This window comes from Ctenopharyngodon idella, chromosome 18 (genome assembly GCF_019924925.1).
Source record: "Ctenopharyngodon idella isolate HZGC_01 chromosome 18, HZGC01, whole genome shotgun sequence".
NCBI classification, from domain to species: domain Eukaryota; kingdom Metazoa; phylum Chordata; class Actinopteri; order Cypriniformes; family Xenocyprididae; genus Ctenopharyngodon; species Ctenopharyngodon idella.
The window spans coordinates 14,797,290-14,824,257 of record NC_067237.1 but is presented as its reverse complement, the minus strand read 5'-3'; the positions used below and the strand labels follow the sequence as shown (position 1 = coordinate 14,824,257).

General features: G+C 34.7%; 1 protein-coding gene and 1 long non-coding RNA gene across 3 annotated transcripts; one reads left to right on the top strand and one right to left on the bottom strand.

The window, feature by feature from the left end:
- Window positions 1–830: 830 nt before the first annotated feature.
- LOC127499690 (uncharacterized) lies at window positions 831–3,117 on the top strand. Its single transcript, XR_007926162.1, has 3 exons — window positions 831–1,613; window positions 2,068–2,156; window positions 2,304–3,117. It is a non-coding gene; the product is annotated as an uncharacterized LOC127499690 (long non-coding RNA).
- Window positions 3,118–7,012: 3,895 nt separating this feature from the next.
- On the bottom strand, window positions 7,013–26,732 carry LOC127499676 (semaphorin-7A-like). Of its 2 annotated transcripts, none has more exons than XM_051870141.1 (15): window positions 26,614–26,732; window positions 25,980–26,016; window positions 23,820–23,959; window positions 23,467–23,514; window positions 23,021–23,116; window positions 22,868–22,946; window positions 19,495–19,587; window positions 19,219–19,340; window positions 15,714–15,877; window positions 14,384–14,489; window positions 13,736–13,910; window positions 12,022–12,131; window positions 11,469–11,614; window positions 10,037–10,065; window positions 7,013–8,998 (listed from the first exon to the last, which is right to left on the bottom strand). In XM_051870141.1, exons 1-15 carry the CDS (start codon window positions 26,713–26,715, stop codon window positions 8,625–8,627), a joined length of 1,821 nt encoding a protein of 606 aa, XP_051726101.1. In that variant the 5' UTR covers window positions 26,716–26,732; the 3' UTR covers window positions 7,013–8,624. The 2 variants fall into 2 exon arrangements, with proteins under 2 accessions (XP_051726101.1, XP_051726102.1); XM_051870142.1 differs by having other exon boundaries at window positions 25,980–26,241; window positions 26,614–26,715.
- Window positions 26,733–26,968: the final 236 nt, after the last annotated feature.

Genomic DNA, 26,968 nt, shown 5'->3' with positions numbered 1-26,968 from the left:
ACTGTGTCTAATGCTTTAAAGTGCTTCAGGTTTTAAACAGTTTCCAGCATCAAGATCCACCAGTACAGATTTTTAACTTCACATTTGGTCTCTTCATTTACGGCGACTCTTGAGGGTCAAAGACGAGAATGTTTGTTTGACAGGAATAATGTTTCAGCGTATAAAGATACTGATCCAGGAACAGGTCTAGGGTGCGTCTCAATTAACTCCCTAGTTCAGTAGTCTGGGCTCTTATCAGGGAGTCGGCCATTTTAAGTGCTGTCTCAATCACAAAATCTTTCCAGTGCACTGAAACGTTTGCTCCCTAAAAAGTCCCACGTTCAACATTAATATCAGGGCGCATTGATGCTCACTATGTTCCCTTAATAGAAATGTGCTATGTGTGACCTTCCTAATATATGACAATATATCTCAGCAAAGTATTATTATTATGTTATTCAATCATATTTCACAATAAACATACAATTTGATCGAGTCACGTGATGCCCGCAGCCGTTCACTTGGACGTACATTCAGTGGCACCTGTAAACTTTCCTCCCACTTTATTTAAAATTTCACAATATAAAATTAGTCACATCGATTAATATAAACACAACAAAAAATATTCCTGTAAAGGTACGTAATGCTACGCCACTTAACGGTCGTGGCGTGATCACGTGATGACGCGGCAGATATTCCGCGCTCTTTCAGCTGCTTTCGTCACCTGAGGACGGTTAGTCGTAATGAACGCGCATATTTCGGTAGACGCCGAGGAAGAATTTAACGCCACAGACGGTCAAAGAAGAAGCTACAAATAGGTAAGACTATAACTTATTTTCTATGTGTGGTACGTTAGATAATTATCGCTATGATCTTGATTTTGCGCTACCATTAAGATCTGCGGACGCCCCTCGTGAAAATAAAAGTCCTCAGAAATTAAAATGGAACAAAACTATTCTCATAACTTCAGAATATGTGAGAGTTTTAGTCTGAAATTAGATTTAACACGAAGCTCAAACTTGCCATATCCTACTTCGCCTTCACGGACGTCACTTCACTTCAAATGCAGATAAAAAAAATCAGGCTTTCTCTTTCTCTTTTTTTTTTTTTTTTTTTTTTTTTTTTTTTTTTTGTAAATAATTGACATAAAAAGTCGAAATTATGACACGGGTGGAGGACTAACATACAATTATACCTGTCCATGATGTCATATACTAATAAAAGTTAGTATTTGTTAAAAATATATATCTTTCTCTGACAAGATATTATTACAGCATTCAGCAGTTCAAATTTTTTTTTATCTAAACATCAAAATTGTCATATGTCACTGTATGGGCTAGTGTGACCTTACTAATATATGACCATATATCTCAGCAAAGTATAAATAATTCATAGATAATTTACAGTTTAAGTAACAGAATTAGGCGTTTTTAATGAACACGTGTTGATGTCTGTACATGATTTTAAAGCAAGTTCTGGCTAAAAACGTTTCGTCGTAAAATGGCCGTCATATGGTGTGACATTACGATCTATATTTTAAACGGGCAATATTTTGGACATCATTATGATGGAGAGGTCGGCATTCAACCAGGAAGTTGCAGTGTCATCTCTGGAGTGGTTTGGAAGGTCAAGAGGTGAGTTCTGACTTTTTAATTTTTAAAAAGCTCGTTATCTCATATGCTCATTAGTGGTCAGTGTTTTGTCTAATGGTGTGACATTATTTGCATAACTTTTTTTTTTTTATTTTTTTTATTTTTTTTTTTTTTACAAATTTTACTTTTTCTTAAAAATCATTGCTGCCATGTGACAATTTACATGCTAAGTATAAGCTAGCTGTTTTTAGTTAACCAAGAAATTATCTTAAATGAACAAAACATCAACATCATGTGACCATTTTTCCAAGTCACACCATATTACATACACCTTTTTTTTTTTTTTTTTTTTAATAACTAAATATTCAAAACATATTTAACATGAAATTACCCATTTAATTAATGTATTCTTTTTCAATTTTATACTTAATTTAACTGTTTCACCATGTTTGCCATGCTTTGCATATTAAAAGATGCAAAATTTTGTCTGTGTCAGGCTGGTAAAGAGAGGACACACAAATACAGGGAGAGACTCAATGCTGACCATGCAAGGAGAGAGGAGGTCCTGAGGGAAAGGAGGAAAAAGTAAAGCTCATTCCAGTTCACACAGAACTATAGAGAAGGATGAAAGTCTAGGCCACAACTTTAACACAGGATACTATTACCAAGATGGTGAAGCTGAAATGAACAGGTAAAAAAAAATCTTAATCATTATGTATTTTTCATTAACAGGTATAAAGAGAAGATATGAAGAGGAAAACTCAAGGAATTCAGTGTGCACTCCCTTCCTCCTTCAAGACGAGAAAATGAGAGAGATGCAGAAAAGAAATACAGAAAAAGAAAAAAGAAGAGAATGCCATTTTAAACCTGACCCCTCCATCTCCTGAAGCGTCTCTGAATGAAGATAATGCAAATAATACAATACAATAATTGTAAATTGATGATAATTTTACTGTTTACCAATTATAATTGTTGTTACACACACTCGTCTCTAATTTTAAAATGTTCATGTTGAAGGTTCTTTACGTGAGATGTTTGATTTACTCATATTTCTGAGTTTCTTAACATTTTAAAAGTTTAAAAAAAAAAAAAAAAAAAATGATGTTAGTATGTTTGATTTTTAGTCTTAATTGAATTGAATTTATTAAATGTAAATAAATACTTTTTTTTTTTTTTTTTTTTTTTTCTTCATTGGCATTGTGGTGTGCAGTTCATACAGTGTGACATTCAGAATTATGACAATAAATAATTAGTTATAAATCATAAAGTCAGTGGAACACGAGAGAAATGGTATCAGCAAGAGTCACAAGCATTTTGTTAGATTTATAACAGGGTTTGTCAGAATTAATCTAAAATATCTGGAAGGGCTGAGTGAGGAGAGATGTCTTTGCATGATGATGCACAAAAAAATGTTAAATCTTAAAATAGTAATGATAAAGATTTATGATGAAGTTAGTTAATAACTTTTAAGTCACAACATATGACAATTTAAGCATAAATGCAACAAATTTGATGAATAAATCCAATTTCCAATACAAAATCTAAAAGACTACATGTCAGTACAACACAACTCGATATTTTTTTTTTTATGCCTAATATTTGAAGTATTGTGAAGCACCCACATACTAAGTCATAATTATGAGATAAAAAAGTAAAAATTATGCCTATAGTTATAATTTCGCATTTTTATCTCATGTCGTAATTTACTGATTCTCCATCATTCTCTGAACTTCTGTCATCATAACTCATAATAACAGCTTTGAAATTTAGCCTTTTACTGAAAACAAACACTATTTTTGTAACGAGTTATTCTCACATGATGGATGTTGGACCTAGTTATATGTTGTTGCTTACAGATATCTTTTTTTATATTTATTAATATCTATATGTTATTGACAGCTAGATCTTCTCACATGCTGTTCTCTGTGTCTGATGTTCTTTTGAAACCACTGAAATGAGTCGTTTTTCATGTGGAAACGGTCAAGTTAGCTGGTTAACCTCAAGGTGGCGCTCGTGTGCAGAGAATAAGAATGACACGTGCTGCTAAATGATTTTTGAATGTAAGTTGTTCAGCTGTAGTTTTTATTGTATTCTTCTCTGGTAACAGCATCATTCAGGAAGATCTTGTAGGAGTTTTGTGATTCTCAGGCCTCATCATGTTGAGATTTGTTGGATCTTTTCTTGGTTTAAGATCCTAAACCTCCTCTGTGACGTGCACTGGGTGATCATTACAACAATACAACCTTGTTTCATTTTAATTAGGAGAAATCCCTATTCTTGTTGAACTCTGTGTGTGTTAAAGTTGAGCACTTTACCACAAAAACAAGGTAAACGCTGGACATGTTTTGTTCGCAGTATAAGACATGGTTCATGTTAAGATAAAGCTTTACTTTATATCTTCTTCTTCTTCTTCTTTGTGTTTTTTGTTTTTCAATATGACTAGAACAGTTTTTGAACTATTTCAGTTTCATGAACTGCATTTGTGTAATGAACTTTAACTTTTTTCCAGCAGTGAAGCTCTAGAAACTAAAGCACCAAGGGCATTTGACGTTAAAGGCATTGTGATGTCAATCCTGGGGCTGGATTCATGAAACATTTTCAAGAACAAAGTTCTTTTATTGTATTTTCTAACTTTTAGAAATTTTTGTATTCCCAAAAATATTTTTTCCCCTTAAGAATGTTCTTATTTTATTTGCTAAGATAAAATTTAGAATTCAAATTCTTGAATATCTGGAAAGGCTGAGTGAGGAGAGATGTCTTACTTTGCATGATGATTTAGAAAAATATTACAAAATCTAATGAATCTGCACAAAAAAAAAAAAAAAAAAATTAAAATCTTAAGTTAGTTAATAACTTTTATGTCACACTATATGACAATTTTAGGCACAAATGCAACAAATTTGGTGAATAAATCCAATATCCAATACAAAATTTTAAAAGACCACATATTATTGGAAATTCAAGAGTCAGTACAACAACTCAATATTTTTTTTATGCTTAATATTTGAAGTGTAAAAAAAAACAACAACTTTTTTTAAGGCTGTCAACTGCCCACATACTAAGCCATAATTTTGAGATTAAAAAGTAAAAATTGTCTATAGTTATAATTTCGCATTTTTATCTCATAATAATGACGTGTCGTAATTTACTGATTCTCCATCATTCTCTGAACTTCTGTCATCATAACTCATAATAACAGCTTTGAAATTTAGCATTTTACTGAAAACAATATTTTTCGTAACTACTTATTTTCACATGATGGATGTTGGACCTAGTTGTACAGGTATCTTTTTTATATGTATATTTATTAATATCTGTATGTAAGTTATTGACAGCTAGATCTTCTCACATGTTTTCTGTGTCTGATGTCTTTTGAAACCACTGAAATGACTCGTTTTTCATGTGGAAACGGTCAAGTTAGCTGGTTAACCTCGAGGTGGCGCTCGTGTGCAGAGAGTAAGAATGACACGTGCTGCTAAATGATTTTTGAATGGAAGTTGTTCAGCTGTAGTTTTTATTATTGATTGTATTCTTCTCTGGTAACAGCATCGCTCAGGAAGATCTTGGAGGAGTTTTGTGCTTCTCAGGCCTCGTCATGTTGAGATTTGTTGGATTTTTTTTAGCTGGCAAATTTGAGTACTTACCGATTACAATTAACGCTTGAAGATTTAACACTTTTCTTGGTTTAAGATCCTAAACCTCCTCTGTGGCGTGCATTGGGTGATCATTACAACAATACAACCTTGTTTCATTTTAATTAGGAGAAATCCCTATTCTTGTTGAACTCTGTGTGTGTTAAAGTTGAGCACTTTACCACAAAAACAAGGTAAATGTTGGACATGGAGTTTTGTTCGCAGTATAAGACATGGTTCACAGCTTTAAACATGTTAAGATAAAGCTTTACTTTTTATCTTCTTCTTCTTTGTGTTTTTTGTTTTTCAATATGACTAGAACAGTTTTTAAACTATTTCAATTTCATGAACTCCATTTGTGTAATGAACTTTAACTTTTTTCCAGCAGTGAAGCTCTAGAAACTAAAGCACCAAGGGCATTTGACGTTAAAGGCATTGTGATGTCAATCCTGGGGCTGGATTCATGAAACATTTTCAAGAACAAAATTCTTTTATTGTATTTTCTAACTTAAGAAATTTTTGTATTCCCAAAAATATTTTTTCTCCTTAAGAATGTTCTTATTTTATTTACTTAAGATAAAATTTAAGAATTCAAATTCTTGAAAAGAATGTTCTTAAACATCGTAAATCACTACCTAAAGTTGTAAGCTTGTCTTAACCCTTGTGCTGTGCTGAAAATCCTTTACCACCTAATGTGGTGTTCCTGGTCAAATATGATCCGCCTTATAAATTGATGGTAAATCTTAAGCAACTTAGTTTTTGAGTGAAAAAAGCTTATTCAGGTCAAACAATGTACGAAAATGATCAGAACAATTTGGGGAAGTTGTTACACCCTGTGTGAGAAAAGTCAGCAGCTTTTAGTCCAAAGCGATAAAATTAAAGGGATAGTTCACCAAAAAATGAAAATCATCATCATTCACCCTCTAAACCTGTATAAATGTCTTTGTTCTGCTGAACACAAAGGAAGATATTTGGAAGAATGTCAGTAACCAAACAGATCTCATCCCCCATTGAGTACCATAGTATTTATTTTTTCTACTATGGTAGTCAACAGGGGGCGAGATCAGTTTGGTTAACATGTCCCACATCTTGATGTTCAAATGCTTGTGCATGATGGGAAGTGAATAAAGACTTCTGGGGCTTAATTTATAAAACCTGCGTATGCAGATCTGATCCATGTTCAGATAATAATCTTTGACATGAAAAAGTGCTTAGCTGTAGAAATATATGCAGAAATAATAATAATAAAACCCTGTTAGCATAATTAGACGGCATTAAGGTTTAATTATTTAGTATGCATACGTTGGTTTTGCATGTGTAAATTATTTCAGCCAAATCTATAGGCTATAAAATGGCCTATAATGCAGAAATAGATTAATTTTCTCTGAATAACATGTTCGCACATTTGAGAAATGATCCTGGATCGAATGTGAAACGGTTTCTACTAGTGCTTTGTGATTAATCGCATCTAACACACACTTGTTTTTACATTTTCTTTTGTGTGTGTGTGTGTGTGTGTGTGTGTATAAACTTTTGTTATATGCGATTAATCGATTTGAGGCCGAAATCATAATCGAAATAAGGCCCATTTCTTTCAGCAAATGGTTTTTGTGTACATTTTTGTGGAATCAACAGCCACAGCATTTCAAAAACGGAAACAAATTGTGACAGAAGCTTTCTCAGTGAACTATTAGAGTTACTGAACATCTGATGTGTTTCCACACGATCATTGAGATTCAGATATTGTCAGTCACATCCTGTGTGGTCATCAGTAATTTACGCCATGACTGAGTTAAAACAGCAAGAACATTCAAGGTTTTACTTAGTCTTTAATCAGATACCTTTCACAGAAGTCAGTGTGTAAAAAGGTGAATCCTCCAACACTGAGGGAATAAATGACTGACTAATTGATCATCATCATCACATGTAAAGACGTTCATTCCAGTTTCATGACCTTTAACGCTGGGCGTGTTCGACCTTCGCTTCCTCATTTTACATGTCCTCCAGCAGATGCTCATGTTACTCTGATTTATCAGAACATTTTACAGATCTCAAAAGTGGAAGTTCACAGTGCAATAAATATAAAAATACAAATCAGCAAGTTTAAAAAGGAAAAAATAAACATCTTTTGGCAAAGTTTACACACATGGTTCTATGTATAAACAGGCTAGTCACAGTGGTTAAGACAAGCTCTCTATTCATAACCTCCTTAATGCACATTCACATCCTACACAAAATAAATATGACTCAATCGCATCACTTCATACAAACACAGACAATACATTACAGTCTGAATCACTGTATAATGTTTGAGGCGTCAGTCTGTACTGAACAATTGATTTTTGTTAAACAACACTTTACAATCGAAACTCTAATGAAGTGACACTGGTTGTGAAACGTTCATAAACCACAGTGTTTCACAATCTTCAACGCTCTTTCTTTACCCAAAATAAGACTTGAATTGATATTTCATTATCTAATGTAACTTAGGCATTACAAAATAAAAAAATCTTGTGGCTGCTGTCGATGTTGGAATGATCCAATGAAATGCTCTTACTAGTTTTATCTATATTTAATAATCCTAAATGACAGATTGTTAGTCTTAAACACTAGTACATATGAGTAACAATCACACAAATAATGTTTAACATGCAGTAAAACGTTCAGCCACATCGACTCGTTCTTCATTTGCTCATGTTCGAATAAAAGTGCGTTAATAAACATGATGCAAATGAAAACTCTCACATTTGAGCTTCGTCTAGTTCTCAGTTTTATTTATTTAATGTTTAATAATTTATTTTTGTCTACTAAACTAATGTAACTCGTTTAGATCAAAAGGGTTTGTAAGATCACGAGGAATGTACATTGAGTTTGCGTCCAAATATTTGCCTGGTAGATCACGTGACAAACACCGCTGATCGTGAAAACAACAATATATATAATCTCTCCACATCCTGTAAAAATGATGTGGAATCATCAAATCCAAACTGATTCTCTCCCACATCAACCTCGTGTGTTTTCATACTCTTGTGACTGATGACAAACTGGACACTCATATTGCACATTTCATATACTGTAAATATCTGGTGTATGTCGGAGTGTTTACCTCGTTTGCTGGTCTCTTTGTGAATGATTCATCAGTGCGAGTTTTTGTATAGAAAGCTAAATCTGTATAAACTTTCTTTAAAATGAAAAATATTAATAGCTCTGGCAATAATAATAATCAATAAATATAATATTATTAAACAGGATGTGGACAATTTTTCAGCTGAACAATGATGCTATTGTCTTTCTAGAGCTGAATTCTGCTTGCATCATTGAACATTGTATTCCTGTTTGTCACAATCTCTATTGTGTTAAGCACTATAGAAATAAAGGTGACTTGATAGTGACTTCAGGATCAGATAATACTTTCAAAAGTCTATAACAGGAAGTAAGGCACTGTGAGCAGAAGTAACAAGCACGGTAACACTATTGGAGCGACACGGTGAGCGTCTGACCGGCTCATGCTGAGCTGATATTGAGCGACGGTCTTCTTATAGGTCTTCTGATAGATGTCCTCTGAAGACACACAGATGTACGACCCTTCATGAGTCTTGTTCATGCTTTCAATGAGATACAAACAGCCCTGATCTGAACGAACGCACTCCTCGTGCGTGTTACCGTGGAGCCAGTGGTATGTAGCGTGATGTGATGTCATCGGGCAGAGCAGGAAGTGTCTAGAGGACGGTGGGACATGAACCACTGATGTCTCGGCACCAATTTCAGTCTTTGATGGTGCGGCTAAAGCTGGACCTGTGGAACAGATGGTCATGTGATGTGTTTGTTGAATTGGCACATATGGATAACCTGAAAACACTCTTTTCCAAAACCTATGAGCTGCCAATCTAGAAAGCAATCCCAGAATACACCACAAGTTCAGAGATCATTTTCATCTTGAGATGAAGCTTGTTGATTATAATATTAATTCAATACCATAAGCAGAAATAGATTAACTAAATGGTTTATTTGACTCAATATTAGTATGTCAGACTCCCACACGAGTTGATGAAAAGCTAACAATTGAATGTAAAATGAAAATAAATAAATGTGGCTGCACAATTAATTGAAACAAAACTGAAGTGCGATATGATTTTGTGCAATTTATTATGTGCAACTTCTTCCTGAGTCTCTCCATCAGTGTCGACTCCGGTTTGAACAATGTAAGGCTGAACACCGTCGTCATTTTGGCTGCGTGAGATTCTCCAGCTTTGTTGTTGTCGAGCGACTGAAGCGCGAGCTGTTAAAGCTCCGCCCTCTTCTGGAAAGGGGGCCGGGAGCAGCAGCTCATTTGCATTTAAAGGGACGCACACAAAAACGGAGTGTTTTTGCTCACACCCAAATAGGGGCAAATTTGACAAGCTATAATAAATGATCTGTGGGGTATTTTGAGCTGAAACTTCACAGACACATTCTGGCGACACCAGAGACTTATATTACATCTTGTGAAAAGAGCATTATAGGTCCCCTTTAAAATCTCAAGTAAATATTTTACATCTAAGGGGTTTGGCTGACAAAAAAGTTTGGGAACCCCTTCACTAATGTTTAAATCACTATTTATCTATCTTGTGTGATCTCACACTATTTGTGTGGCGTACAAAAGTTACTGCCAATGAAGAGCATCTCATATCAGTCACATTTCACTTGGGATGCTTCCTATAAAGGCAGCTACCTATGTAGGAAAATACTAAATACTTTTAGCACTGAAGAAGGTGGTTTGAGTTAAAAAAAAACAAAACAAAAAAAAAAAACACAAAACACAATCATCATCATCAAAAACAGAGCCAGACTTACTGCAAATGTGGGAGTTGGCAACTTGATTTCTGTGGAAAAAAAAGGGGAACATTAATGATACTTTCCATAAAAGTATTATTTTCATGTAAGTGATGCAGTGTGGGTTTCAGTTGTGTGTGTGTGTGGGGGTGGGGGAAGTTGAGTTGTTTAGTGGTAGATAAGGAAATGGGTGGGAACATACTAAAATTGGTTTCATGTGGTGGAGGTGTAAGGGCAGGTAATGCGATGCAAAGAGGTTGAGTTCAGTGGTTATTTGGTTTCAGAATGATTAAGCGGGATTGCACATAATTTTACTAATTCCCGCAGGTTTCACAAACAGCGAGAGTGATTTAGCGCTAACGCATCTGTACAAGCGAGCTGCAAGACTTTCACTCGCATTTTGGGACAGAATTTCCACTTGCCTAATCAGCCAGTGTTGCATCGTTACTAAAGTTTATCATATGCACGACTTGTCAATTTAAACATTCAAGCGATTTTAAAGCATTCAGTAGTGCTTGAGTCCCATACTCTCTGAAAGACGGTTTTCTGTGCGCTCATGCCCAGAGCGCGCACACATAAAGCCGCCTCTCAAACAGCTAACGAGTACCAAACTGAGCGCATTTTCATGGCTTATTGCAGTTAGAAACGCACAAATTTGTCAAAATGCCCGTCTTGGCGAATACTCACATAAACGCAGTCGGTGATATCTTAAGTGAACGTAAATGGTTGAAAAAGAAAACGCATGTATATCAGTATATTGAATCTGTGCATTCACTTTTAAAGTGACAGCAGCCTAATATTCCTGCTGCTGTCTATCATTAATGTTAATCAAACAACAAAAGATAGCGAGTGTCTGTATTTAATTTATACAATGAAACATTCGATTTATTAAATTTCTGTAGCATTCCTGTACCTGAATTTCATTTTTTTTTGTTGTTGTATTTATTTGTACTTCTGCTTGTAATGTGTTTTTGTTCTTGTTTACTTTTTTTTGCTCATTCAATTCAAGGTTGAAATCAATCTTCCTTGTGCAGTGTGTAAACTCATGCGCAACAAAATTACCCCATTGTAAAAACACAAATACATAGAATGAGCAAACATTTAGGTGATATAAATGTAATTTAACCCCCAGCTCCCCCTTAAAATTCACCTCAGAGGGGAAATCCAAAATGAAATTCAGGCCCTGACCTTATTACTAGTGCTCATTATGATTTGAACAAACCTCAAACACTAAGTATGAAACTTGAGTGTGTAACTCATTCTGCAGATCAGAGAGACTCAAACCAGTATGAAACCACCTCACAACCACCCAGAACGCTCTAGCTTAATTTCTTTCAATATATGAATTAACAGACTACTATGAGTGTTATTAACGGTTTATGCCTCATGCTAAAAATGAATTTGTAATCAGGAAGGAAGCAGACTTGTGGGTGTGCAGCAAATGATGTCTTACTTTTCTGTGAAGGTGCAGTGAAAACTGTTCCAACCGCAGTAGGGGTCTCGCGATAACAAGCATTCAGTACAATCATCTCCGTACACATGACATGCCTTAAGGTCAATCTGAACAACCTCATTACTGGAACTCACAAACAGACGCTTCTGAGAAATTTAAACACAGGATATGTTAGTACCACTAATGATACATTTGTAAGATTAAAAGAATGAAGATCAATCATAGATTAAGAAACTATATAACTATATATATATCTACGTTCAGAGTAATTAAAAGCAAAATAAAACAACATATTAATAACTATACTATATTAATGGTGACCTCAAAGCATAGGATGTTCACACATTATTTATCAGCTACAACAATCTCCAGTTATTACCAATGAGACGCTGAATAACATTTTATTCAAAGCAACTTGCAATGCAGTAAAAAAAATTGATTTTATCAGATCATTCAACCCATGGCCTTGATAATGCTCTACTGTTTGAGACATCATTCCAAACTTTTATTTTAGTATGCATAAAAGGAAGTGGATGTTATTTTTGCGTCATACCTCAGAAGCGTCCAGCAGCATGCTGGTGATGTGTGTCCCATGTGGAAACGGCAGATACTCCGCAATGATAAAAACTGACTTTTCCAGGACTTTATGGACCCTTCCACTTTCTGTAAGAAAATAAGAAAAATTTCCATATAACAACAGGACATATAACTAATCTGTCTGCATAGGGAGCTCCCTACAAAGACAGCAACTGTCACATGCACATCATACAAACACTAACACATTTTATCCAAATAGAGTTTGATGTTACATGTTGCTTTTGCGTGAAATAGTTGGTTTTTAACCCTTGTGCGTCAATTAAAAAAAAATTACACAGGTCTATAGTGGACAAAAATGTCCATGTCATAAAAATTTGAATCTTGGGAGCACAGACTTAGTCTCATTTTATTATTGTATTGAACATTATTGTATATAAATTGTTTTATGAAATATGTTGAACTCTAAAACTGCTAGAAAATCAAAGTTGTGTTCCAAATTTGAGGTTGATATCTCAAAAAATGAGCTTTCAGTAAGATTTTGTTTGGGCGCAGTACCACATTTTTCCCAATGGAATGGCACCATCTGGTAAAAAATAGTGAAAACTTTAATTTTGAAGCCTTGTCATCAGAATGAAAGCCTATTAATACAGACTGCATCATTTTATAGTTAAATGGCCCTGGGATTAAAAATTGCAGTTTTAATGGGGGCATTTTTGTCCTTAAGGTCCTGAGAGGAACTATTTTGTGTTACTGGTGCAAAATATAAATTTTTTTTTTTTAAAGGAAATGGAGGTGAAATAGTAAGATTCCAATAAAAATATACACCTGTGCCAAAATTTATGCAATTGGCATTAACACAAACAAAATGATTAAAAAAAACAAAAAAATGTTCATAAGGTTGCACAAGGGTTAATTACATAATTCTGCGATTGGCTACAAGTGAGACATTGATTTTGGCAATATATAGAAGCATCATGTTTCTACCTAGTGTTTGGAACAGCCTTCATGTCTATGATGCCTAATAATAACACCTAGTTAGACAGCTCACTAGGGTTTGAAACTATTAGATTGCATCACTTTGATTAATCATACTACACTCCTTATTCATTCAGCCTCAGTCATCTGACTAACACAACATTATCAATGATTCATTACATTTTTCCAGCAATTACCTATTCCTGCCTTTTCCTGTAGCAGCTGGTCATTTAAATGTGAAACTGATGAGTTTAAATCAACATGAAACTGCATTTACAACCCAATTAACTTTTCTAATGTGACGTATTTCAGAGTGTAACAGGATGTTCATGAGAAGCACATCACAATTAACAAACAGACTAATGACTCTCATGAGCCCATTCATCTTAATCTTTTCTTGGTATTTAGTGTTGATTTTGTTTAGTATTTTTCTTTAGTAGATTTAAGAGGAACATTAAGGAACCAGTAGCCTCATTTATTAAACGCACGTACAATCGGATCTGATCCTAAATTCCATTGATCTCATACTACATCAAAAGAAAAAAATGGGATTTATTAAGGCAGAAAGTGACATGAAAATGTTCTTAAGCGTACGCTAACTGAAGAGTATGAGTACAGACTTTTCAACTCTTATACTAGTAATTAAAATAATCCAACATTGATTATGAGAATGTCTTCTTAAACAGGCGTACTTCGTTTGAACAATAAAGATAGTAAACTATTTGTGGGAGCTCTGTTGATGTAAACTCACATACCTAGAGACAGAAGCAGGACAGTGTTGTTTTGTTGTCGGTCCACCTGGATGTGAGTGTAATGACAATGTTTGAACAGCAGGGGGCCGTTCTCTGGCATCACCCAATCCTTCATCTCGGGACGCTCCTTCATAAACGTCAGCACGTCATCGCTTAGCGTAGTACTGTCATTGACACACTAAAAGAACGATGAGTAGTTAGTTAGAAGGAATGGGAAAGATAACTGTGACCTGTTGATTGGACTACAGAGCTCAACAGTCGGTTCGAGAATCTCTATCAAGAATTGAGGTGATGATATGTGCTAAACAGTTGTTAGGAATCATAAGAGGACCTTTTAAAAGGACACAAAAACCCAGACTGACTGGATTACATCATTCAGTTTATGAGATGCGTAGCTCATTCATTCCCTCATAAAAGTCATTAAGTACAGTCTTGTACCTTTTGTCTTTTTGATTACATCACTGAATTGTCTTTTAATCAGATGTTGTAATGTTATGATTCATCCAGAGTTGTTTAGTTTGGTTCATGTCTCAGAACTACAGAATGAATCATTCAGTAAGGTGCCGCATTTTTAGGATGATAATATAGTTCTCGCTTTGCGATTATACAAGCAATCAAGCAGTATCGCTTCAGTGACAGCATAATTCTCACCGTTCCAGGCCGATGTTTTGTATGATCTTTGTTGGAGTTGAATTGAGAGGAATTGAAGATAGCGCTGATTTTTGTCATGTTATAGACGCACACAGCACTCATGTTCCTGTAAAGAGAGACACAGAGCTTCACACTTTAAACACAAGAGCCAGAGTTTGTGGAACTGTCAAATGACAGATGTTTCCTGGAGCTTTTAACACTCCACACTGAATCAACATGTAGTATCCCTCGATTCAACAGGATCATGTGACTCACCAGCAGTCATGTTAGCATTGTACACTAATGTGACAGACTTAGTACTTTAAACAGATGCACATTGGGGTGTCATGGGTATTTACTAGGGCTGGGCATTGACACAAATTTCACGATTCGATTTTTATTCAGAAGCTTGCGATTCAATTAAATTTGATATCGATTCACTTGGATATATATCAGATACAGTACATGTCAGTTTTTCTCAAGGAAAAATGTCTCAATTAATGTTGTAAACTATACATTATTAAAAATGCCTTCAGTTGTTAATTTTAACCTTCAATATTATAGTAAGTTGTAATAGCCTTTTGATTACATAAATGTTTCTACACCAATTTGTTTGAAAATAGACATTTAAATGGTTGCTGTCATAACTTTTTCATGATGGGTTTATTCAAACATATTTGAATATACATATTGAATATGCATTAAATATTAAAGAACAGGTTAAGTAAAAATATAATGGTTATGTAATTTGTAATTTAAAAGTGCATATATTTATTAAAAATGCTCCTCTCTAGAGTTATTTTTCTTGCTATCACGTTTATGGTCATTGAACGGCTTTTCTGAGGTAAATGTGATTTTACGTGACATTATTGTTTTCAGGCTGTTTTATTGATGCCTTTCCACGGTTGAAACATCGATTACATGAGAGTAAGTTGTTCTGTATCTCTCAACATTCCTTCTGATGTTCATGCATGTTTATTTGGTGCTGTAACTAGTAGTAAAGAGGAAAAGATGATCGCTTCACGCCACATTTATTGTTTGAATTTTGTGATAAAACTGACAGAATTTAAAAGCTGAGACTTTTTTCATATCAAAAGTATCAAAGCATAAATCTTATTACAAATGTTTAGTGAAGTTTTCTGCAAGCTTCAACTGAAAAGATCAATTCTAAGGATTTAAGAATCGACATAGGTTCATCAAACTGAGAATCAATTAAAATCCAGAAATGTATATTTTCAACCCAGCCCTAGTATTAAACTATTGAGATGACAGACTTTAGTTAAAGTTACACACTGATCACCTACAATAAAATATCACTGCAAAGCACGAGAATGACGTTTTTTTTCCTTACCAATAGTTTCTGAAAAGCGCATAAATTTTGATGTCGTTGTCTGTTTCGAGTGTGGCCACATCTATCAGTTGACTGAACTCATATCCACTCCCACAGAACAGACGGGCGTAAATCATGGACGTCCAGCTGTTCTGAAGATGACCCTTACGACCGCCTCTGTCATTCTGAAAAAGATCGTCAGGTGTTCAACTCTTTAGGTCAATGCATGTGAAGTTTTTGGTGTGACAGCTTTAAAGTGGTTTAAATCCTATTTTACTGACCATTCTCAGTTAATTTCTATGGGTGGTTACAGGTCTGAGATTAGCTCTGTTTTCACTGGTGTTCCCCAGGGCTCTGTCTTAGGCCCTTTACTCTTTAATATTTATCTGTCACCACTTGGTGTTTGTTTTCTCTCTGGCTGTATTTCTGAGATAACCCACAATCCAACTTGTCAGTTGTTTCTCAAACATGCTTATGATCTGTTTTTGAGGTTTCTTTTTATTACTTGAGCTATGTATGGCTTATTTTGTGTAGAGCACTTTGAGAAGCTGCTTTAAAAGGCGCTTTATAAAATGTTTATTATTATTATTATTAAGTGCAGTCATATGAGCTACTTTTATTAAATGTTTATGGTGTTTTTTTGTCCTTTGTGGAGTCCAACAGCTCCTGTGTGCCTATAGTGTATATAAAAAGCAATATGAACATTCAGCTAAACATTTGTTGTGTTCCACAGTAGAAAAAGTCATACGGGTTTGGACTGATGAGGGTGAGTAGAATGACTAGAATAAAGAGAGGTTCTTCAAGTTTTTCTGCATCACTCTGCGATTACAGATTACAAAAAGGCCTAACTTTCACAATATTTCTCAGATTATATAATGCAATCAAGTACATTGAAACATAAGGACCAGGAATCTGCAGCAATACCCTGATTTCATACTGAACAAGATTAAATATGGCACAAAAAGGCTTATTTATTGATATATGATCCTGCAAGAATGTTCAGTCAATGTTTTCATAATTGCAAAAATTCGATATTTACTGGTACATTTCTTACATGCATCTATTCAGAGCTTTGACAACATTTGAAGTCTCAGAGCACTTGACATGTGTCATTAACACCTGCGCTTATAATTATAGAAGTTTTCCCTTTAGCACAAATGTGGCTGCGAGTTACTGAGAAACATCTTTAATAAAAGGTGGTGATGCAGGTGTCATCATTTGTCAAATGCATTTCATATCTACTAAAATGACATTTGTCACATTTAAGCAGGTGAAAGATTGCAAAGGAAACCCAGACGTACACTCATTCTGTGCAAGACACCTCAACATCAGGCTGCATTTACTGCTGTTTACTGACAGATATAGTTGCAAGAAAAAGTATGTGAACCACTTGCAGAATCTGTGAAAATAAAAAATAAAGGAGATAATACAAAATGCATGTTGATTTTTATTTAGTACTGTCCTGAGTAAGATATTTTACATAAAAGATGTTTACATATAATCCACAAGACAAAAAAATAGCTGAATTTATTAAAATAACCCCATTCATAAGTATGTGAACCACTGATTCTTAATACTGTGTGTGGTTACCTGGATGATCTACGGCTGTTTGTTTAGTGATGTTTGTTCATGAGTCTCTTGTTTGTCCTGTGCAGTTAAACTGAGCTCTGTTCTTCAGAAAAATCCTCCAGCTCCTGCAGATTCTTCAGTTTTCCAGCATCTTTTGCATATTTGAACCCTTTCCAGCAGTGACTGAATGATTTTGAGATCTGTCTTTTCACACTGAGGACAACTGAGGGACTCAAACACAACTTTTAAAAAAGGTTCAAACATTCACTGATGCTCCAGAAGGAAACACAATGCATTAATAGAAGGGGGGTGAAAACTTTTGGAATTTGAAGATCAAGGTAAATTGGATTTAATTTGTCTTCCGGGAAACATGTAAGTATCTTCTGTTGCTTCCGAAGGGCAGTACTAAATGAAAAAAATTTATATTTAAACAAAATAAGAAAAATTTGGACATCTTCATCCTGTTCAAAACTTTTCACCCCCGACTCTCAATACATCGTGTTTCCTTCTGGAGCATCAGTGAATGTTTGAACCTTTTTTAATAGTTGTGTTTTGTCCTCCATGTGAAAAGACGGATCTCAAAATCATTCAGTCACTGCTGTAAAGGGTTCAAATATGCAAAAGATGCTGGAAAACTGAAGAATCTGCAGGAGCTGGAGGATTTTTCTGAAGAACAGAGCTCAGTTTAACTGCTCAGAGCAAACAAGAGACTCATGAACAACCATCACACAACAAACAAACAGTCGTGGATCATCCAGGTAACCACACACAGTGTTAAGAATCAGTGGTTCACATACTTATGAATGGGGTTATTTTAATAAATTCAGCTATTTTTTTGTCATGTGGATTATATGTAAACATCTTATGTAAAATATCTTACTCAGGAGAGTAAATAAAAAAATACTAAATAAAGTACTAAATAAAAAATAACATGCATTTTGTATTATCTCCTTTATTTTGTTAAAATTATTCACGTTTTCACAGATTCTGCAAGTGGTTCACATACTTTTTCTTGCAACTGTATATTAGATTATATTTGGCAACTTTGAGATATAACTAGCATATGCAGTATTTACTTGGACACACATGGAATAGACAGATGTCATTGGGCGTTTTTCAGTTTTCATTTCTGGGTGGGGTACCGATTAGGAAAGTTAGTTAGAATTCAGGGTTCTTGTAGATTCACTCTATTGCTCTCTGTATAGCTGTCTATGAATGCATGATAGATGGATAGATAGATAGATAGATAGATAGATAGATAGATAGATAGATAGATAGATGGATAGATATAGATAGATAGATCAACTTGTCAACTTTGAGACTTTGAGATTGATAAATGTGAACTTGACTGAGAAACAGAAGTGATACTTACACTGTGCTTCAGTTGCAAAAAATACTGACAGCCTTTCTATAATTATTTATATATATATATATATATAATATATAATATAATATAATATACACATCTGAAGTAAATAAATTGCATTACGTCTGCAGATGTCATTGGGCGTTTTAAAGGGATAGTCCAATCAAAAGTAATTTTGTCTTCATTTACTCACCCTCATGTCTTTCTAAACTTGTATGACTTTCAATATTTTTTAAAATCTTTTGTGTTCCACATAAGTCATACAAGTTTGGAACAATGTGAGTAAATAATAACAGTTTTTTATTTTTGGGTGGAGTACCAATTAGATAAAGTTAGTTAGAATGCTTTTGCGCCCTGTATGACTGTTTATGAATGTATGAACATGACTGACAAAAACATGGAAGCTGTACTGCCTGAAATTCCTCAGATGGTAGAAAAATCCCTTATTGAGTTTATGTACACATTGGGGGAATCACTAATTGCAATAATTTTTAAACAATAAACAAGGTTTACAGCCTATATGTCTTTATGCACATCTTTATCAGCAAAATAAGATCTCAAGATGTTTTACGGTGTGTGATTTCTGCTCACCATGCAGCTCTGAGAGACTCGTGGAATCCACTGGTCTTCACTTTTGTGTTTCTCTGCGAAGAAGGAATAAATTTTGCCCTCGTTTTTGCCTTTACCAGCGATCAGCTTCAAATACTTTTGCTCTAAATGTCAGAAGAGAAAAAGAGCACTTTTTAGGATGAAAACGGTTTCATTCTCACAATGACAAGAACTCATTTCAGTGAGAAAGTGAAATGCTCACTGTGGCAATGAAACACTTTAGATGTCAGTAGTATTGTGTTTAATCTGATTTCTCACCCATTTGAGGCGCCTGAGACCAAATGTTGTAATTTTTGTCCTTGCTTATCCTGTACAATCCTATCTCAGACTTAGTGAAGTACAGCATATCATCTGAAAGGTCAAATAAAGACAGAACATGGACGACACGTGTAAAGATAGACAGGACGTCACATGTAGCATGTAATAGAAGCAAATAATGTATTACTGTTCCTAGTCAATCTCACATAGACCATCATTTAATTTGTACCCGAATGAAAACGAGGCATACAGCGCTGTACTGTTGTTTAACAACATGGCAATTGTTCTGCTGACGAAACTTCTTTCCAAAAAAATTTGACAAAAACTCCTTAAAACCATTGTGAAAGTTGAGAGTTGTGTAAAAATGATCTTGGACCTTTATACAGTGCATTTCACCCTAAAGACTGTAAGTCTATCCTTCACAGCTCCGTTTTCATCCACGTAATATTTAATATGCCATCTACCCAGACTAAGGTATATCCTTGGGCTCATAGTGATGTGAACAAACCCTTAAAGGAATAGTTCACCCAAAAATGATAATGATCCCATAATTTTCTCACCCTCAAGCCTTCCTAGATGTGTATGACTTTTTTTCTTAGCCGAACACAATAGGAGATATATTAAATAATATTTTGGCTCTTCCCAGCCTTGTAATGGCATTGAATAGAGTTTTTGAAGCACCAAAAAGCACATCCATTAATCATAAAAGTAATCCAGGGGGTTAATAAAAGCCTTCTGAAGTGATGGGTTTTTTGTAAGAAAAATATGCTTCCGAAAGAACTCTACACTCTCATGGACACACGTCCGGCCGTTGCTGGAAGCCAGTGATTATAGTTTATGGTTTCAAATACAGTTATTTTTTCTTACAAAACCTGATCGCTTCGCTTCAGAAGGCTTTTATTAACCCCCTGGATTACTTTTATGATGAATGGATGTGCTTTTTGGTGCTTCAAAAACCCTATTCATGCCATTACAAAGCTGGGAAGAGCCAAAATATTATTTAATATAACTCTGATTGTGTGTAGACACCTAGGAAGGCTTGAGGGTGAGAAAATTATGGGATTATTTTCATTTTTGGGTGAACTATTACTTTCGCAGTAAGTATTAAACTTCAGTGTGTAACTCAAGCCCGAGCCCTATATAAAGAGAAGTCTTGACAGTGGACAAGTATGAAACAATCTCATAGCCAGGCCCTGACAAACACACTAGCATCATGGAAGGGAGTTTTACACATACAACCTCCACCCAAAATCTTTTCCGTTTGGTGTCTCTTGAGTGCAGAAATTATGGTTTATTATTCATAGCATTCTTGTGACGTGTAGGTTGCGATCAATGTGCACTTAAAGGATTAGTTCACTTTCAAAATAAAATTACCACAAGCTTTACCCACCCTCAAGCCATCCTAGGTGTGTATGACTTTCTTCTTTCTGAGGAAGACAGTCTGAGAAATTTTAATAAATATCCTGACGCATCCGAGCTTTATAACGGCAGTAAGCGTTACCAAACGAGTATGAGCTGAAGAAAGTGTCTCCATCCATATCTATCCATAAACATATTCCACATGGCTCCGGAGGGTTAATAAAGGCCTTCTGAAGAGAAGAGATGCATTTTTGTATAAAAAAAAAAAAAAAAAATCCATATGTAGACATGTTAGGAAGTAAAATATCTAGCCTTCCGTATTCAAATCACGTAAAAAATTGAACTGGCGTGGCGTCAGTTCCGTAATTTTGAATAGGGAAGGCGTAGGACGTACAGCGTAAGCTTTTTGAAGAATACGGAAGGCAGTCTGGTGGAAGCTACATATTTTACTTCATAACTTGTTTAAATATGGATTTTTTTTTTAAATTAATTTATTTTTTTACACAAACGCATCGCTTCGCTTCGCTTTATTAACCCTCCGGAGCCGTATGGAGTACGTTTATGATGGATGGATGTGGATGGAGACAATTTCTTCAGCTCATACTCGTTTGGTAACACATACTGCCATTATAAAGCTATGATGTGTCAGGATATTTATTAATATATCTACGATTGTGTTCGTCAGAAACGAGAAAGTCATATACATCTAGGATGGCTTGAGGGTGAGTAAAGCTTAGGCTAATTTTCATTTGAAAGTGAACTAAACCTTTAAACATTATCACAAGCGTTATTATGAGTGTTTCTCAGTCCTGCCGGCATCATGTCTAGTCATGTGCAGACAGACGTGGTGCTTTCAAAACAAATGATGTGAGGGTGGACAAACCATCCTGTCTCATTCCCATTGGTTAAACAAATAATCTATAGAAACACTGTAAACAAGGTTCAACTTCAGTCTGTCAGATCTATATATGGAGGCAAACTGTATATCATCAGGCACACAGAAAGCCTTAGTTCCTCTCTCAGTTCCCCTTTATCAGACTGCAGAAGCAATGCAAATGTGCAGGAATTCACACATTTCTTCTCATCAGACAGCTTCCTGAAACTGTATATACTGTAGTTTAACTAAATGTGATCATTTGAATTCATACTGTACGAATTTCCAGGAGCACAACAAGAGATATTTATAGCAAAATATCCAAGTTGCTCTTTCTATTTTCAGTAAATAACATTTCCGTCTGCTCCTCACACAAAGCATCATATGACTGCAATAGACTTGTCACGTGTCATATGGACCACTGTTACACTTTTATAGTGCGTTTTTGGTCATTTTTGGAGCTTGATAGCCATTGAATGGAATAGAGTAGCATGAACATTCTGCTAAATTTGTTTGGAACGACATGAATGTTCATTTTTGGGTGAGTTGTAGGGTAACAATATCCATCAACTGTCCTGCTAGTTTTCTGGAATATGAGTTAAACTTTGACAGTCAGTTATATGTAATAGCAATAAATGGTACTGCATGCAAATGCATGAATTGCATGTTAGTTGCACCATGACCTTCAGTAGAAGCACAGCGTTTCAACACGTCGAATGTTTCCTGAACCACTAGAACAAACATGCAACCCCATGTGAAATTATATTGGTACGCTATTTCATAATGAGTGTAAGCTTCTTTACCAAAGAATAGTGCCTTGATACTTTCCTCAATAATGGAGTGATGGAGCAGAAGGGAAATTAGGAGTGTTTAAGCATTAATAGTAATAATACTCCTACTGTGCTCAGCTAAATTCCAAACAATGAACAAGCCATTAGGTTGTCAAGAATCTGAGTGGGTGTTTAAGTATAACACGCTGACCAGATGCATTTCTTAGAGACATGCGTACTGAATCCAACCACAAACAATGGATATTATATACTATATTTTTGCAATTCTAATTAGTAGCGCTCAAACTGCAGCTCAAACTTATGCAAGCTTACTACTTACATGAATACAAATGCATACACCAATACTCACCAACGAGTAATGACGGCTCATTAATATTTGGCTCATAATTTTCTAATCTGAAGCAGTCAGTCATGGAATAATCGGAGTTCTGGAACAAAACAGATGACTCAGCTTCATACTTTCACACAAGTTCAAAATGCATACAGTAAAAACAGGACATACCATGTAACAGCACTTCGTATTTTCATGAACCGACCCACAGAAGAACAGATTTCCTTTAGCGCCCGGACTGAGCAGAGAGAGCCTGTATGCACACTCCTGAAAAATCAACAGTTCAACAGCAGTCAGTGACCTTTAATGGAGAAGCTGCTTAAACAACATGTTTACATTAATGTTCGATTATGAATAATAAAATCTGAGTGGTCATGAAAATGCATTAATTGGCTTAAGGTCATAAACCGGCATTTAAACGCCTGCATTCAATCGGCTTGTTATCTTGCTGGATTATTTGCGTGTAAACCAGTCAGACAGGTTATTTTATTAAACTGACTGGTACATCTGAGTACTGGTCTGCATGTAACATACTCAGTGAAGTCTGATCCTGTGGGAAGCCTGAATATCAAAAATCTTGCATAAACCATTTTCCTTAAACTCTTCTTAATACTTACTGAATTGTCTGAATCTTTACTTTCATCCTTACAAAGGTTCACATCCACCTAAACCAGGATCCAAACAGATATAACGTGTATTACAGCAAACATATCATATTACAAGCCAAAAAAATAAAAGATGATACTGCACAAACATAACAGAAATTATATCATGTTACTCTAGCCTTAAATTACTTTAATGAGAAAAAATATTTTAAATGGGGAGATTTTAATATATCAAATCATTTGCATCAGAGCAGTTATATGTGGTTTTGAATAATCGCTTAAAGTAAAATATCATCTTTCTCTTTTGGCAGAAAATGATCAGCTGGTGGGAACCGTTTAGACAATTATACATCAATATGAGGTACCAGTTTGGGTTTGGAGTCTTGTGCTGGTTTGATGGAATAGAGGGACTCGTTTCCTCCCACCCAGATGATTTTGCTACCAGAAGTGCTGACCAGCTTAACCAAACCACTCTGGTGGTTTTCAAAAGAATATCTGGTTATACCTGAAAGAGAGAGAGACAGACTGAAGATATACCTATAAAGTGTGCATTGTGGATTTGTAATAAAGTAAATCCAGTTTAATAATGCCATCACAGCCGAATGCAGAAGACACAACAATTGGTGTCTGAAATAAAACACCCACTCTGGGCAGCGTTTCCCAAAAGCATCGTTAGCCAACTATGGTTGCAAATTCCGCTGAACTGTTGCTAATGACAGAACTTGCGACCATATTTGACTTGGGGAAACGCACCCCAGAGTGGTTTGTCGGTGTGAGTTCATGAGAATACACAAGAACATTAAGTGAGGCTTTGACGCATCATGTAAATGTGAATATTTGACTATTTAATATTAGATTTGGATATAAAACACCATTAACTAATTTTCATGTAATATTTGACTATAAAATGTTTTTCAAAGAATTTTAAAGAACAAGATTTATTATCAGGGTTGCCAATTTAAGCAAATCTGTTCTCACGCTCTCATGCCACACATCTATTTTTTCATGAAGTGAAAGAGAGGACACTGACAACATGCTGAGAGACAAGACAGAGCAGCTTTCAAATTCTGTCAATTTTATTCAATCAATAAATACCGCTTTGGCACTCTTTCTTTTTCGTCTTTTCCTCTTTATTACTAGTTGCAGCACCAAATAAACATGCATGAACATCAGAAGGAATGTTGAAAGATATAGAACAACGTACTGAAATGAATCATGTCTCAGCTTGAGAACAACATTACATTTACCTCAGGAAAGCGAAAACAAGACGAGACGATAGTATTTTTAAGAAATCTTCAATGATGAAATACATGACAGCTGCATTTGAAATGTTTTAACTAATCATCTAATGAATGTCATTTCAGTTCTGCTTTGAGTATGAATTATCATATGCAGTAAAAGACAACAATACTCAAGAATTGTAAAAGGTTTTGCCACAAACTCAACTGACTGGCTTCTCTCCTGTATGATTTCATACGAGTCTCTTCAGACCGTACTGTATATGATTTACTGTTAGACCTTACTGAAGTCCTTTCCACAAATTGATCATAGAAATAAAAATCGTATTAATAAAAATGAATAATGTAAACGTAGCGATGGCATATTGTATCCTAATTTCACCCTCATACTCCGTCAATTTTAATCTCGCGTCACAGCCTTAATAGTTAGCTAGAAAAATTAACTCTAGAGAGGAGCATTTTGCTAAATATATGCAATATATTACATATTCTATTTTTATAGATTTTTATATCATTAAAAAAATTTTTTTTATAAAAACTGCCTTATATTAATAATTGTAGGCCTATACAAATCAGTTATTACATTATTTTAGTAATATTATAGTATTAATATATTATAGTATTAATATTATTTAAAATGAATATTATAGTAGTGTAATATTACATTATAGTAATATTTATAGTAATTTACTTTAATATTATAGTAATGTACCATCTGACAGGGCTTGACCCTTAGTTTACAGCATTAAGCTACTTGAGAGATTTTTTATTTATTTTTTTGTCCTTGAGAAAAAAATAACAATTTTTAATTAAAATTAAATTATACTTTAGGCTACTTGATATTTATTCAAATTAATCTATATTGAATCGAATCGCAAGCTTATGAATCAAATAAGGACTAGAGAGATGTCTTTAAAAATCTTTCCCTTTGAATTAAGTTTATTTATTAAGTTTATTTTTCTGACCCCACTGGCAGATCTCAATTTTGATATTTGTTCAGAAAACAAAACTAATCTTTTGTAATTTTGCTTCTCCAGTAAATATCTCGATTAAGGAATATTTAGATATTTGTGCTGGAAAACAAGACAAAACTACTGAGTAAGACAATAATTTTTTTTTCAGTGTACAAAACATAACACAATTCGATCTGAGCATGATATTAATAACAAATATTTGTCTATTTTTCATAGATGATTCATTAATGATCAGTCAGTGCCATAACTGGTTAGACTTTTCTTCACAGAACGATGATTTTGAGAGTAAAATAAAAAGAAATATATAACTTACCTTCATTTTTCACCGTCACTCGAGCATTATAATGCACCTTTGTTGAACAAACACATGAAATCCATATCAGCAGCACAGAAAAACACGTCCAACCCATCTTAACATGCGAGTTTTGACAGACTGTCTCTTGTTTTAAGTTGTGTCAACTTCCTCTCACAGTTCAATCGCGCTCAGGAGGTGCGGTTAGTCGGTTTAACTAACGTTAGTCCTCCTTATCTAGTCATGTGTGTACTTAAGATAACGGGATGGTGTAGTTCTGCATCTGCAAATACCAAGTTAACTGTAATTATACACTCAGTTTTATAAATAAATACAATTCAAAGCTGCCATACGTTACTGATGTACTCGTTTAATTAGAAATGTGTGACATGTCCGCCAGATGGCAGTTAAACAGTTTAACTGTCTAAAGCAGTTTGACTGGAATATATTGAATTAAAGTAAAATAAATTAATTAAAATAAAATGAATTTAAGTAAACTAAGCGCAGATATAGTCCACAAGGCGCGAAATGTCATCATAACTGTCAGAGGAGAAGATGCGTTAATGTACGACGATTTTGGTTTTAGCGTTATATTAGTTAACAACACGTCAGAAACGACAAGAAGTTTTAAAAACTAACAAATAAATAAACTAACCGTGTGTCTGCTCCTCGGCTGGGTGCCATGTTTTGTCTGTTTTCTTTCTTTCATAAACCGAAACGCTAGTCTGTACACTGATGCTGATGCTGAACTGCGCATGCGCCAAAATAAAAGTCCTCTTTGTACAAAACACAGATCTATTAAATAAATCGTCTTAGTAGAAAACTTTTTTTTAAAAACAGATAAAATGTTAAATTAGGGAGAAATCAAAAATGTGCAGTGATGGGCTTTTCCAGCACAAAATCACATCCTGCTGTTTACAAATAATTTGAGAAAATCCTTTGTTTTAACTAATGCAAATTATATGGCATGTTCTCAGGTTTAAGGATTTAGTTTAAAAAATAAGAAATGA

What these genes read in the sequence shown, in the direction of transcription:
- LOC127499676 (XM_051870141.1), bottom strand. Translation starts at nt 26,715, where the DNA reads ATGCGCAGTTCAGCATCAGCATCAGTGTACAGACTAGCGTTTCGGTTT. An exon ending in AAGACTCCAAACCCAAACTG is followed by an intron (nt 23,515 to 23,819) that starts GTACCTCATATT and finishes ATCCTGGTTTAG; the next exon opens with GTGGATGTGAACCTTTGTAA. An exon ending in TGTCCTGCTTCTGTCTCTAG is followed by an intron (nt 12,132 to 13,735) that starts GTATGTGAGTTT and finishes ATTTTCTTACAG; the next exon opens with AAAGTGGAAGGGTCCATAAA.